Raw genomic sequence first — 16205 nt, 5'->3', positions numbered from 1 at the left:
ATCAAAGACCATATAAATAGCTGTAATAAGGTGTCATTTTGGAAAATAAATGCTCCATCAATGTCATTGTTTATAGTCATTATTACTAATTCTTGTTATTGAACAGAAATGTTGATAATTGTAAAAGGTCGGTCTGACTGGGTCATTTTTAACTTTTAGAAATTTCGCATTGGTATTGCCATCCACTAATGGAAAAATACCTACTTTGCATTAAGTTAATTTTTTAGGCAATATTACAAGATAAAGTAATGTGGCAGGATGGCCTACCTGCATTATAGTAGGTAGTGAGATTTGAACGGCCAGTTAATTGACTTGGCTAAAGGATTAATTCTTTAGCCAAATCGGTTTGTTGCTGGCTTGTCACTAAGCGGTCTAGGGTTCGATCCTCGGTGGCAGAGTATAATTTTGTGAGTCAAATCATGCTTTCCCGTTACAGTAAAATATGATACACTTGAGTATCAGTTGTAATACCTGATGAAGGATACCACCTGAAATTAATCTCTGCTTTACAAGATATTTATTCATACTAGATAGATTGCAGTTTTTTAAGCGTGGGTATTACAGAAGCTACAAAAAATGTAACAGGTTGATATTATGGATGCCATTAAGAGATACCCCAAGGCTATTCTTGTTTACACATACAGTAAACCCTTTACAATTTAAAAGCTTTAATTTTCTGACAAGTTGTAAAAGTTATGAATATAAATTGCAGTGTCAGTATTCAATTTTACATTAGATTTCTGTTAATGTTTTGTAACTGGGATTTTATGGAATTTGTTTGACAAAACATTAACGTGACATTTGTTTTTTACATTGGTCTGTTTGTAACTGGTGTTAAAGACATTTGTTTTGAAATTACTGAACTAAAAATAAAATGATGTTTGACGCATCCCTAATTTTCTTGTCTGGTGTATGCTGTTCTAGTGCCTAATGGATTAGGAGTCATGCTCCATTATGTGGAGAGACATGAGTGAAAATATTCATCCATCAATCTCCTAAAGGAAAATGTATTCTAGTCTCCTAAAAATGTTCTCCTCTGTGTGGCTGCCTTATCTACCATTGTCTGGAAAGGAGAACGAGAATAAGTTCATGTTCAAAGATAGAAATAGATGAACAATCACACATGAAGGGTATACAAGATAATATTCATCATGTTATTCTGTCTTAAAAAAATGAAGAAAAAAGAAACCACTAGAAATTTACTTAAAAATGATAAAAACCTATTAAGATTTTTTTTAAAATAGAAATGTAGAATAGGCTACAAATTACACATGCAATCACATATTTGGGGGAAGGGAAATGCTATTTTATGATGTCATGTTGAGATTACATCAAAATCGTTTTTCTTAATGGAAAATGTCATATCCAGGAAGTTTTCTGTTTTTGTTTTGTTAGTTTAACCACCAAGATGTTAGGTTTCTTTCAGGTTGATTAGAAAATTTATACAATGCAAGAGTAGAGAAGGGTATCATTGTAATACATATCTTTACCCATTGTATTCATTTGTTTTTCTCAGGTTAAATGACAACTTCAATGATCTAATGATTTAAATACTTGTAATTCTATCATTTTTGTGAGTATTGATTTATTGTTCTATAAATGCTATCAGAGGGCAGATGTATCATTGACTTTTGAAGAGCCTTCCATTTTGAGGATTGATTTTTTTATTCATTAATTTGTTCAAATGATAAATTTTCTAGTTCCCATGTGTGTTATTTTAACATGTACTACTATGTCATCTGTGTGAGGTATTACATATACCAAACAAACTGCAGTAGAGGTGTATATAGGAATCACCATCTGTCCATATATTTTATAAGGGCAATCCCTTCTTAGCCTCTGATTGTATCTTGTAGTTACAGCTCCTTCTAAAAATGCAATAGAATGGTTTCTCCTGCCAAAACATCACAGCCTGAATATCAATCCGCCGTTTGCAACATTTCAAATTTATATCGAAAATAAATTATGGAAAAATCTATATAAGAAACAGGATAATCAGTTGTAAATATTAACCAAAATATTACCACTCATGCCAAGAACCTTTGAGATTTAACTCACATGTGGAACAAGTTTCACACACGCATTTGTGGTCATAATTTTGTTATTCATTCTTTCCAATTAATTATCATATTAATATTTCAGTGGTGCAAGGGATGAAGTTCAGACTATGGGTTTACTTGAATTAAGTCCAAGTGATTGGGTATATAGTTTTTGTTAGCATGATCACCTTACCCACAATTTGAGAACCGGAAATAAACTGCTTCATTGATGATTTGATTAATCAAATTAATCAAATTAATCACTTGACCTGAAAATGAATACATTTATTTCTAAAATTCTTTATATTTCATTCCTTTCTGTGATATTATAAAATGGTCATAACATAATTCTTACTAGTACAAATATATAAAATCTAAGCCGAAGAATTTTAGGTAAATATATTAAATATATATAGGGCGAACATTAAAGTTTTATACTGGAAAGGCAGTAAAATTTGTAAGGTTTTGATAAACATGGAATGGATGCCATATAAATAATAAATATAAGATTTCATTTTTTATGTATTTGCTTAAGCTTAGAGGAATTTGAGGCATAAGACTTTCATTTCTAAGGTTTGAGAAAAATTATTCATGTTAAAGAATAATAAAACTTTTATCTAATTTGCACTGGTATAATCTAATCCATTGAATGATTATTTTTGAGTATTCATGCATTTTATTTTGTCACAAAATATAACTAGATAAAGGAGTTGAAAATAGTGTTGGCTTTAAAAAGAAAACCAAACAATGTTACTGCAACAAAAATTGTAACTAACCTTTATATCCATGGGTTTAATGGAGAAATCATCTGACAATACACTGTGGCTTACTGTGGGTATAAATTGAACAAGATACATGATATTTTATTAGGGATCCAGAGACCATTGATGATAGAAATGTTTCTTTTATACATTTCACAACTCATTAACTGTGGTTTTTATATTTCAGGTTTTACAGAACAGATACAGACAACATCTGAATTCAAGTACAAAACCAAAATGTGAATTGTGTAGTTGTCCTAACCAGAGAATGTCATCCATTGGTCAGAAAGACAAACTGAAGCTAACATGGTGCATCGGAATTGCATTTCTGGTTACCATAGCATCAGTCTTGGCTTTTTCAAACTACAGACAGAAACATGTTTTAAATGTTGCTTTTCCAGAAGGTGCAATAATAAGTAAGTTGCTAAGAATTGGGAAGGTCAATCTGTGAAACAACCCAAATGTGCCTAAGTAGTAAACAATTTAGAAACCCGATGAGCAAACAGCAGTAAATTATTGAAGAACAACTAAGATCACTGCCTATTTGATCATAGATTGATTAAACAAGTGAAAGCCAATTCACATAACTGTAAATGAAGGTGGAAGCATATGTTTTTCAATTCATTATAAATGATATTTTGTTTGTTACATAACTATGAATTCCCTATGCTAATAGTACAAATACAGGTGTTAAAATGACCAAATATTTAAGTGACAAATTGGTTTTTTTTGATAATCAGACTACATATGCTACTCAGTGTCCAAGTATTCACCGACATCCCTTGATAAAGTTTGTCATTTTTATTCCCACACAGTGAAGTTGCTGAGGGTATATGTTTTTGACTAGTCCGTATGTTTGTCATTCTGTCTTTTCTTCTCTCCATCATCACTACCTTGTGAGCGTAACTCCCTTGAAACCCCTTGACAAATTCCTTCCATATTTGGTACGATGTATCTTAAGGTGTGCATGCTAATACTGCCATTATGATTTGACAAATTTTGTAGGAGTAATGGGACATAGACTGTATTCAGCAGTTTATTATGTCAAAGTTAAAGGTAGAAATCCTTTCATAAATCTTGACTTCCCTAATTTTTCAAGTGTAAATGAATTGTCATAAATGAAATCCATTCATCCATGCAAATATGCAATTTTGTCTGCAAATAACATTTTGCCAAAAAAAAAAAAAATTACCCGATAATAAGGGCTACGAAGGCAGGGTTCAGACTTCCTGTATTAGCAACTCAGTCCTAAAATTCAAGAGCCCTGTAATACATTAGATTTGTGTCCAATATGTGGGCACCTGGGGTATATGAGCATGCTCACCTAGGTTCTTCATTTTATAAATTATAGATCCATAGGTATTATTTCATAGCATGGAAATAGATTATAAAGACATGAAACAGATTTTGGAGACTGAAACCCATACCATTATATTCAAAGTGTCAATAGAAAAATGTTGTATATTTACTGGTATATTGTGTGTGGTTTTTTTTTTCCTTGTTACAGAGATTATCAAAATAAACATGTATACCTAGGCTTTGATTGAAATAAGTAATGTAAATAAATCACAGTATTATAGTAAAATAAATATGTAGTTGTTTATGTAAATGAATAAATAGGTAGCATTGGTAAATTAAACATTTCTTTTTACAATTTTTTAGGGAAGATCCGCTCATATTCGGTAAACCCTGAGCTATCAGCTATTTCCCTTAACAGCAGCAGTATGTCACTTGTGACCAGGGTACAATTACTACAGACTTCCTGTCTGGTGGACAAGTCTCAATGTGAGACGTATGCTTTGTGTGATACTGAGTTAGGTCACATGACCTGTAGATGCAAGCGAGGCTTTTATTACACAGACAGGAAATGCAGAGGTTTGTTGAAATGTATTAACAAATTGTGTGTCATCTACAACTTAAATTTAATTTTTTTCTAACAGTTAATTGAAGAATTAGAAGAAAAGACCAAAGCAATGGAGGGCTGTATTTGTCCATCCGAAATGGTCTTTCATTAAAGGGAAAATATAACACACATCGAGAACAGTTTTACTTGAATTACTTATTTACTTGTCTTTTACAAAAATCATAGCTGATGATAAATAATTTAATGAGGGGGACTTGAATATGAATATTACTGATACATGGAACAAATAGTTCTGTCTGTTATTAATTTTAATATTTTTTGTAGCTTGTTCCACATCCTGTAAAGAAGGTTACTACATGTCACGAGCCTGTACAGCCTACAGTGATGTGATTTGTCGTCCATGTTCTACATGTTCAGGGTCCTCTTATGAAGTAGCAGCATGTAGCAGTACTCAAGATACAATCTGTATTGGAGCTGCATTTCCAGTTAACAGTGTAAATTGGAATAGGCAGATCACACAATCTGGTAATATTCTTTTGTTTTGGAATGGGCAGTTTTCATTTATATGTATTATGGTTTTCATTATTGTTTGCATTATTGCTAAAAATATTTTAAAAACATGAAAAAAGAAACCAAAAAAAATGGAAAACTTATCACAAACGAACAGATATGGAAAAGTTCACTTTAAACTACAACAAAATATTGGCAAAAAGCGGATCAATGTACTTTGTACATATAAATTGAAACCAAATCATGTATAGTACTTTAAAATGTTTTTTTATTTCTTTTCAGATAACTCTAATGTAAGTTTGACAGCATCAGATAATGTGTTCCATGAAAAACTTGGAAAACTGAAAGTAATGCAACAGGGAATGTATATTCCTAACAATGCACAGATCCAGTCATTTCAGTTTGATCGAGCTGGTCTGAATGTTAAAGTACAAGTGTCCAATCTATACTTGATACCTACGTATATAGATCTGGACCATGAGGATGAATTAGACTTCTTAATGAAGGATAACTTCCAAAACCAGAGTAGTAAAGATTTCTACGGGGCTATCAGGAAAGATTTTTGCAGGTAAGTCATGATGATTATTTTTATCATTTCTTTTGAGGTTTAGAGGTTTATGCCTTCTTGTAAATACCATAAGAAGTGTGATTTAAAATGTATTTAGCATTAATATGTCAGGTCTCACCAAACATTTTCAGCAGTTTGATAATTGATCTACCGGTTATTATTGAATCAAAACTTCACAATATGTTATCACTGCCTCTGTTGTAATTAACATCACTGATTATGCACTAAAACCTACCGTAATAAACATTAAATTTTTTTTTTTTTTTTTTCAAAACCATGATGTATAAATCTTCATTATGATAAAAATGTTGGAACTTGTGTGTAAAAAAACTAGTAGATAGGCTTGCTAGAAAATTCTAACCTTCAACCAAATAAGATAATTGACATCAAACAAATATTTGTTTTTATCTTTCTTTCAGGAATCAAATACCAGACAAATACAAGATAACTTTATTTATCATTAGAAACCACTCATCTGCTGCTGCAGAGGTCAAATGTAATTCTAATGACCCCAGTATCCCACAATGCCCATCCTGGTTTAAAGATGGTGAGATATTTCTGCATCGGTCCATTGAGCAGGAATGTCCTCATACTAATGATAGATCCAAAGTGAGTCATAATCTCTACAAATTTAGTTTAAAGCTTTAGTTTTGACAAAAATTTACATGAAAATACTTTTTTGTAAATTTGAATACTGTTTATATTCTGCTAAGAAAGCTTTTTAATGTCTGCCAATTTTTCAAGAGCTTTGAAATATCCAATCTCGTCCACAGACCTATAGCCTTTTCCTCATTCACTTTTTATTCACTCAGCTTACAGGCTCTGCTATACAGGATATGAAAAAATCTACAAGGCATGGGCTTTATTCTGTGAAATATATATGCTATTTAAATGATTTATTGATTGATTGTTGGGGTTAATGCCCAAGCAGCAATATTTCAGCTATATTCAGGCGACTATTTAAATGAATCCAACTGCATTGAAGTATGAAGATAAAAGTAAGAATATCTCCTATTGAATAGAAGCTTCCCCCATTATACAACAATTAAACATGTGTTATCTTGAAGATGTATGGAGTTTACATCAATATAAAAATATATAACCCTTTATTTTACTTATATTAGAATTATTGGTATTTTCTATGTTCTTTTTCTTAACTACATTTGTGAAACATGATTATTGTATATTGTTGATTGTCATAGCAAATGTATAGATATTCCTTGAAAAGTAATAAAAAGAAATATCCTTATACAGGATGACACCTGAAAAGTGTTTATTCTTTTTCAGCAACAGTCTCTCAATAGATTTGCTGGGTCAACTAAAAACAATTTTATTATATGTCCACATAGCACCAAATTATTTACCAAAACATTTGGTATGTCACTGGATGATATCAGCACTCAGACCTTCCCCTCGGACCATTGTAGGACTAATGTTGAAGCATGTCAGCGCTGTTTGAAGTATCCTAAGTGTAAGAATTACGAAGGTTGGTTTGTTTTTTAGTAACATATAGATTTATAGTTTTAATACAAGGAATAAAAATGTTGATTAAGAGATTGCATATATATTACAAGTTATTATTAGATGTACCAGTATATTTCATTTAATTTGTATTTTACTTAAACTAAGTTGTCAAGTGCCAACCTTTACATAATAAAGCTGACTTTTTTCTTTATAAATTATATGAGAAGGAATTAAATGTGCCAGCGCAGTGAAGTGGACAAAATTGTAACCATATTCAACTTGATGTTATATTTTTAAAATAAATATATTTAGATTTTGGTCTAAGTTTAAAGAATATCAGAAATTATATTTATGATTAGTTAGACTTGTTGACCAAAGTTATGTTCATCCCTCTGCATTATCATTTACCTGATCCAGGTCAGTGTTGTGATATAAACTGCTACACAGAAAAAAGTTGTCAGGTTGCCTTCAGTGATGCCTGCCCAATAAAACAGGTGGAATGTGCTACAGGTAAGTGGAGTGGTGTAACTTCATACAATTTGCCAAATTGAGATAAGGTCATTGTTCATTTTTGTCATATTCTGCATTTAACCAAATGATGCTACTAAAAGTTTTAAATTAGAAATCATAGAAACCAAATATAAACACCATTTTTATACCCCCTGTAAACAAAGTTTGGGGGATTTATAGGTTTAACTCTGTCAGTCTGTCTGTTCATACTATTTTTTAGCAGCTTGCTGCATTGTCATGAAACTTTATTGGATGCCATATAACTACATGGAGATATACATACTCTTGGGAATTTATGTTTGGAAAAAAAATGTAGAAATGAAGGCTGTTGAACTTAGGTATTTTTCATCAAAACTTGGTTTAATGTGTTGTCTGCAGCTTTTCTACACCAACTTGCAGAATTCTTATGAAACTTAATGGGGTGTTAGATTATCATAATGTGTACATTGTCAGGAAGTTATGCTTTGGCAAAAAATGTAGAAGTGACAGGCTCATTGAAATTATGCATTTTTGCAGCAAAACTTTGTCTGATGTGTTGTGATTTTGGTTTGGAATTGAGTGTTTTAGAAATGGCAACAAAAGGCTGTTGGGGTTATTAGTCCCTCAATGTTTAGTTAATTTTTGTTGATGCAAATAAGAATACTTGCACCAAGATGTATTTGTTGTGTACTCTAATCAGTTTATTTTGACATTTTCCTGATAGGTTATATAGCATCACCTTAGGAAGACACAAAATTGTATGTTTTGAAAAATGACTTTCTATCTAAAGGTGATAAGAGAGGTTTACATTTCTTTGGAATTATTTGCTGTCTACATTTTTCTATGGAACGATTTTGATATAGGCATAAAGAAAGATGCAACAAATGCTAAATCAAGGGATCAAAATTAGAATATGACTTTGTTTCTATCTGTTTATTCTGATGGTTGTAAATAAAATCATTGTCAACAAATTGTGCATTTTTCATATCATATTTATCATATTGTAAAAAAAAACTCACTGAGATTCCTTCTAAAGTTTTATCTTTGTCCTAGTTATGTTTTGTTTTTGTGTTGTCTCTTCAAATTTAAACAGAAACAGAATAGTTAGTAAAGTATTGGTAAAATACAGATCATTTTGTTACCAGAAACCTTTTGGTACTATTTTGATACTTCTCAAGTATCTTTGAAAACCAGTTGAAAAGTATTTTTTATTGAAATCTTCTGATATTTCAGGTGATTTGCACATTTTTGAAATTGTGCCAGTTTTCTCTACAATAGAAGACAGATTTCTGTGTCATATGAAATACCAAGCTCCTCCACACTTATACCAGATAGACTACACTGTTAGCATGCCTAAAATCGGATACACATTTAAGGAAAGGACAAAATTTGCAAAAGGAGACAAATCATTTAATGAGAGAGGAGAGTTTCACTCTGAATTTATCAAAACAACCCATAATGCCTTTCCAGAGATCAATGATGAGATCATTTTAATGGGGACTAATTACAGAGACAAGTTGGCAACTAAATATACAATACATGGAATTAAACAGCCAACCCAGTTCAACATGAGGAAGAAGTTCAACATCAGACAACACAGATCTATGGACAGTGATATAAACATTTATTCAACTCATGTTCAGGTTGAAAGGCCATTGTTGTACAGTACAAAAAGTTTTAATAAAGGTGGATGCTTAGAGAAGAATTTTTCCACCATTTACCCACCTCAGCCATTGTATTTACCATCCAGAATCAAGGTGGAGCCCTCCATCACACCAACTGGAGCTGGATTTGAGTACCAAACTGCTAATGCTGATGTGCCAGCTTATGTTAGAGTGTCTGTCTGTAAGTAATGTATTGAAATGGTTTGCATGATCATGTTTTAGAACTGTATGCAAATCGGTCTAGTTGGATGTATAATTGTATAGCCTAAAGATGATGATTTTTTTTTTTTTCCATTAAGATCTGATTTCCTCTTAATACATCATATCATAAATTTCCAGATAAATCACACTGTTCATTTGTTATACGTGTACTTTCATTTACTGAAGTTAAAGCTTTTAAGTGATATGAATTTTTTTTTTAAATTTCAGCCAACTCCTCCATCCTGAAATATTTCCAAGATGATATACATAAAACATCTGTGTTAGGGAGGTCCCTTTCTGGTACTGTTACATGGAATTACAAATCAGAGAAATGGACAATCCAACTTCAGGGTATATTTTAAACTCTTGTATGACAAAACAACTCACAATCTGTAAAATGTAAAATTTGTCATACTTTTCTTTCCCTTTATCTATATCTTTTGAAGTCAAAGTTTGTTACTTTGTAGAATAGTTTAGTATCTGTATCCTTGTGTTTTGCTCGAGCAAATCATCTCAGAAAACTTATACCAGTAGATTTAAAACAGAAAGGCTATTACAAATATGTTAAACCCTTATTGGAATAACTTTAAATGAAATAAGCTATTTCCACTATGTGTTATAATTTTATTTCAGGAAAACTAGAGATTTGCCCAGGATATTTCACAGTGGATGTATTTGATCAATTCATGGAGAGTAAATTAGGAACATATGATATCTTTGTCAAATGTCCTGAAGATTTTCATTTGACTTTTGACTTCAAAACACCTTATACAGATCTACCAAATGTATTTGTGGCCTGTATTAACGATTCTTATGTCAGTCACCATGTTTTGCTGTCCATTCTTCATCCCCCGTTTTATCCACCTACAGAGTATGCACTGACTGAAACTAAAAGCAACATATACCAGTATCCATGGATACCAATTATTGTCACCTTTATTTTCACTTGTGTAATATTTGCTGCATTTATTGTGGCTCTTTTGGTCATCTACAGGATGAAACCTGTCAGGAGTTCAGAGGTAAAAAAGACCATCAGTCCAGACACTACAACATATATTGGTGCCAAGGATGATGAAAGAAATGTCAACCAACCTTTGACCTTGACCTTATTTTCAAAACCGGTGTCAAAAAGTGTATTTTGTACCTTGTGTACTTTGTATGTAGTTTATGCTATTTTCTTTACATTTTCAATGATGCTGGCTGTGTTCTACATAGTTCAGGGACCTCTTGTTGGAAACTTGACAATAGTATCTAACACTAGTGCAAAAATTCATGAATCAGTTGGAAATCACATGTCAAAAATTAACAAGTATGAAGAAACTGAACTGAACACTGCATTTAATCAAACCTTTCGTCGCTTGAGAGCATGTTCTGAACATATGAAAGAGAACATTGATAAGATTAAACATGCTGTTCAACAAGACATTAAAAAGATATTACTGAGTCTGTACCAGAAGGAAGGAATTTTAGACAAGGTGGTCAATAATAGCCTATCAGAAAAATACAATTTGATTTCATCAAAATTAGAAAAGTTCTATAAGGAAACATCAGAAGTTCTTGTTGGTCACTTTAGCCATGTACAACAGAACTATATTGAGCTCTTAAAGAACTTTAGAGACAATGCTTGGCTAAAATTTCCAAAAGATAAATTTATTGATCAACAAGTTGTCGAGGACTCCGAACATACATTTGAAGGCTTGAAAGATTTTATGAAGTGGTTGGAAATAGATGGCGTGGAGGAGGTTTTGAATGTAAAACATAATATAATGAACAGGTATGTGGTGTGTTATATGTATCTATACAAGTAACCTTACTTGCATCAGGACAATATTTTTGTATTATCTTATTATTACAAAAATTGATTAATGAAAGTCTTCATTTTAATTCTGTGACCATGTCTTCTTAATTGTCTTATTAAATATATAATATTGATACAAAACATATTATATATATGTATATAACTTCTTATTTGGAGATAAAACATTATACAAACAATTTCAACCAATTACATTTGTAATTTCAATTACTGGTAGAAAAAAGTTTAGTATAGCCAATGATATACTCCTTGTTCTTGTTTTCAAACCTAACCAGTATATCGATGAAAAGAAGAGAAATTACTATAATAAATCATTTTCATTGTCATAAATTTTCACTGATTTGTTAACAGGTACTTGTATATGAAAATATTCCATTATTTACAATTCACAAAGCTTCAAAATCATGATAAGACCAAGTCTGATTATATAAATTTATTCATGTCTCCCAAACAAGGTTAGACGAGGTATTCCTTCTATGTTATATTTCATGTTTGACAGTAATTTACTATTACATGTATTGAAATTATAATCTCTTTTTTTTTTCAGGCTTCAGAATTCTATGTCTGGCTTGAAACCAGATGAAATGAAAACTTCTCCAAAAAAATCAGTAATTTTACCAAAGGAAAAACTGGAACCAACAGTTGGGTATAGATTTGGATTCCAGATTTTAGAACAAGGGGAGGCAATCTGGTTGCCAACCAATTCTTCTGACACTGAAAATGAGCAGTTTATGGAGCCTCAAGCTGACAGCATGGATACAAAAGCGAAAATGATTGACCGAATGAGAGATATTCTTTTACCAGTATTTATTTGTTTCTTCATTTCAATGGATGTTTTAATGCTTTCATATAGATTTGTTTGGCTGTCAAAAACTCTGAAGAAAGCTAAAAATGGAATGGACATAAAAGTTCCAACTGATCATGTAGCAGAAAGAATTCAGTTTTGGCAAACAGGGAATAACAACCGTAAATATGAAAATGCTTCACTTGAAAATCCATATGATTTTTATTCTGAGAACAAAGATGATGTGTTTTATAACAAAAATGAACCTATTCAGTTATATGCCAACACCGCTCAAAAGTCAAAACAAGAAATTTTACGTGACATTTGGACTAAGAAACTGAAGGAAAAGAGACGCTCTTATAATGAAAAGGAGCCAGACTCAGCTGTGTTGAGAAATGCTCTGAAAGCTTTGTCATTTCTTTACAAGCATCTTATTGCCCCCATTTTATGGAGATTTGTTCTAGTCGGTGCTTTCATATTAGTCATTTGTTTGGTAACTAAGGCTACATCAGACCTGGTTTCTATAAAAACTGCAACATTTCTCATAGACACAAAATCAATCATTCCACAGTTACATAGGCAAGTTGATATCACAAATAGACTGTTAACTGATGTGACCTCTGACCTTAACAGTATATTGAAAGAATACAAATTGATTGTTGATTCTGAGGTGTTAGCAATTAACAGCTTCCTGACCAATACTGTTGCTGCACAGGTAATATATTAGTCTTGGTTTTTGTTTTTTTTTTTTTTTTAGCAAATTTATTAAATTGTATTATTATATTGCACGTTCATTTTTGTTCATATTTGTTGAATGATTTAATGTTGAAAAGGCTATTAAAATTTTTGACATTTTCCCGAGTATACTGTAGTGATTTAAGTGCACCTAGACTTAAATTCAAAATCCAGTGAATATAGTTTTTGTTGTGAATAGATTAAATAATATTTCAGGAGAAGTTAAATCAAACATACAATTTTTATATAAATTTGTAAATATGCCTCAAATTTTCATCAAAGAATTGTGTATAACATTTTGTATAAACATTTTGTGGATTATGTTCAAAGTTAAAAGTTATGTTCTCCATACTAGTTTGATATATTATAAGTACATTAATTGTTTTGCAGAATGAGGTTTTACAGAAAATACTTGTAGGAGTGTGTACACTGGCCAGTGATGATAGTGCCTGTTCATTGTTTACATTGAAGGTCCAAGAACTTGTTACCTCATGTAACTTTCTACCTGTGTCTACCTCACCATTTAGAGGTAATAGCATATGTATAGGTTATCTGCCATTTCATGTTTTAGTGCAATTTTTACTAAAACCTTACAGATAAAGGACTTTTTGATGTACATGTACATGTATGTTTGGAAATTCTTCACTTCTTATATTCCAGTATTAACAATATATCCATACACCTCAAGCATGTAATAATTGAATACTTTTTAGAAACTGTTTTAAAAAAAGTATTCACTTTATGACAGAAAAAATGTGTATTACATGTACAAGTCCAAATTGTGATAATTTTTAGAATGTGAGAATTTAAAAAACATCCATGTTATGAATATTTTTGTACATCTTGACCTTTTTAGTTCATGTTACATTGTTCTAATTTTTAATACTTCTTTTTCAGAAATGGATGAAGGCCTGTTCATACATTATCTTCACTCAGAGTTAGTTCCCCTTGTCAGTACATTACGACAGATTCTGTTTAATACATGTTATATTTTGTTTATTTATGCATGTCTTATGCTTATAAGTCATATGTTCATTAGAATAACTATTTATTACCTCGTGAAAACTAGTCGTCTTCCTAAGTGTATGATTTATTTAGTGTCCAATGCTAATGACTGTTGGAAAGTAAATGAAGGAAGCCATACTAAGTCAATGTACCGTAGTAATTCCTGCATAGAAAGTTGTGAAAGTGGTGTGGTAGGTGATATCGAAGATAATAGAGATACAAATATGTAAGATAAATTCTGATTGGATATTGTTCTGGTCATGTGTTTCTTTTAAGGTGGTGGACCTAGGGTAAGGGACATAACTCTTGAAATCAGTGATATGTTTTATCGAATTCAATTTCACCAAAGCCTATCAAGCTTTCATTTGAAACAGAATGAAATAAGTCCAAGTTACTTTGATGCTTAAATGAGATTGATGTCTAATGCTGAATACAGACATTCCAATTATTTGTAAGAGTTGTGTCCCTTACCTTAGGGTTACTTTCTTAAATACAAATGGCAATAAGAATCTGTCATTGAACTTGATATGGCTTGATAAAGTAAACTTCTTGTAATATCTAATTTGCATTGGTTTAGCACTTACAAAAGTGTATGTAGTAATCAGAAAATTGTCATTTTGAAGGTTGATTGTGTTCAAAGTCATGATATTGAGTAAACATTTCATTTTTAGAGGTGCTGGATTTCAGATTGAATGAACAAGGCAAGACCTTGGACTGAAAACTAGTGCTTTGAAGGAGGGTCTTGAGAATTATCATTGAATTAATAACTGAAAGAAGTTTCACATTTAGATGAGCACTATAAGTGACGAAATGTATGTTTTGCAAAATAAAATAGTAAAAAAACTTAATTTTCTACACAATTTCTCTAATCCTCCCTATCCAGATTAAAAAAAATGATATCATATGATACAAATTAATACTTACTCTCTAATACCTTTTTTCTATATTTTGATATTATTGTGGAATAAGGAGATTTTCTCTATCTATCCTTCACTATAAGGAGACAGAAAAGGGAAAACAACAAGGAGACAGAAAGGGGAAGACAACAGGGAGACAGACAGGGGAATAATACAGACACAGAAAAGGGAAAACAACAGGGAGACAGAAAGGGGAAAACAATAAGAAAATAGAAATGGGAAAACACTACAAGGTTGATTTGAGTATGATTGTCCATAAGCCACTTAGTTAATTTTTACATAGGAATTGTAACAACAGTACAAACAGAAAATCTTGTTTCATTATGTGATGGTGTGCATAGTAGGAATAAAATCATAAAACTTAAAGACCAAACAAATCAAAATAAAATTTATTATCTTACCTGCAATATTTATCTGGTATAGTCAGTTCACAGTATGCCTTTGTGAACACTTTGTTGCCTAACTATTTTCTTTTCTTTTTGTTTGTTTATCTAGTTAAGGATGCATATTATATCCATAACAAACAGTACGTATATACCTTACTTCTTTTTTTAATAATTTTCTTTTTTAATATACTGGTAAGCATTTAAAATGTATGATTTGTTTATAGATGTATGTAATGTAATGCAGCTCCTTTCTTTTCATTGATAATTTTGTGTGCAAAATTTGGCTTGCAAGCATAGATTTATCTTAAAGTACTTTTACAATTGTCAAGGAGAACAAATAGTTTTAGGAATTGCTAAATAAAACTTTAATTCTTGATAATGCTGATTAAATCAAGTACACATAAATAAAATGGAAATCAAAAAGAAAGATTGTTTAAGGGGTACAGAAATTGATTTTTTTTTTAAATCTGTAAAATAGGAGATTCAGGATGATTAATGTACATTTTATAATTTCTACAAAATCCTTGATTATAGACAGTAGTCATACCTAAGATCATGTGATTGCCATAATATTTTTGTTGTTGTTAAGTTTGTGATACATTAATAAATGTGGTAGCTTCTTGGACTTAATTGTTTTGTTTCTGATCACAGTATTATAATAGGCATCTAGAACGATCATGGAAGTTTCCCAGCACTCATAATGTGAAAGGAATCATTTGACAACACTCTCATTTACAAAAAATGGCAATATAAATATCAACAAAATAATACACCAAAATATCAAAATGGAAGGACATTTCAGACATCAAAACCAAGTACATGACCTAAACCAGGAAACAGGCAATCTATATACACAATGAAGTTGCTGTACCTTTCACATTGCAAGCAAGTAAAATATTGTAAGTCTCAAGTTAGGTGTATTGTCAATTCAGTAACATCTGTGCAATTATAACATCATATCAGTCCACTAAATAGTGATGACCAGCATATAAATTTTTAAGT

The 16205-nt window shown here is 31.2% G+C and overlaps 1 protein-coding gene across 2 annotated transcripts in view; it reads left to right on the top strand.

The window, feature by feature from the left end:
• Positions 1 to 15828, top strand: part of LOC148626277 (uncharacterized) — an 80263-nt gene extending 64435 nt beyond the window's left edge. For both annotated transcript variants that reach the window (XM_088570158.1, XM_088570159.1), the window contains 13 exons: positions 2988 to 3216; positions 4463 to 4675; positions 4989 to 5189; positions 5457 to 5742; positions 6162 to 6351; positions 7030 to 7228; positions 7624 to 7716; positions 8929 to 9540; positions 9789 to 9911; positions 10194 to 11334; positions 11924 to 12875; positions 13286 to 13424; positions 13793 to 15828. In XM_088570158.1, coding sequence (XP_088426284.1) covers positions 2988 to 3216; positions 4463 to 4675; positions 4989 to 5189; positions 5457 to 5742; positions 6162 to 6351; positions 7030 to 7228; positions 7624 to 7716; positions 8929 to 9540; positions 9789 to 9911; positions 10194 to 11334; positions 11924 to 12875; positions 13286 to 13424; positions 13793 to 14130 — 4716 coding nt within the window. In that variant the 3' untranslated portion in view covers positions 14131 to 15828. The remainder of the gene's footprint in view (positions 1 to 2987; positions 3217 to 4462; positions 4676 to 4988; positions 5190 to 5456; positions 5743 to 6161; positions 6352 to 7029; positions 7229 to 7623; positions 7717 to 8928; positions 9541 to 9788; positions 9912 to 10193; positions 11335 to 11923; positions 12876 to 13285; positions 13425 to 13792) is intronic.
• Positions 15829 to 16205: the final 377 nt, after the last annotated feature.

Source organism: Perna viridis, chromosome 2 (assembly GCF_037379345.1).
Source record: "Perna viridis isolate PV_CMFRI_1.1 ecotype Kerala chromosome 2, ASM3737934v1, whole genome shotgun sequence".
Lineage (NCBI taxonomy): Eukaryota > Metazoa > Mollusca > Bivalvia > Mytilida > Mytilidae > Perna > Perna viridis.
This window is presented reverse-complemented; position numbering and strand designations above follow the sequence as displayed.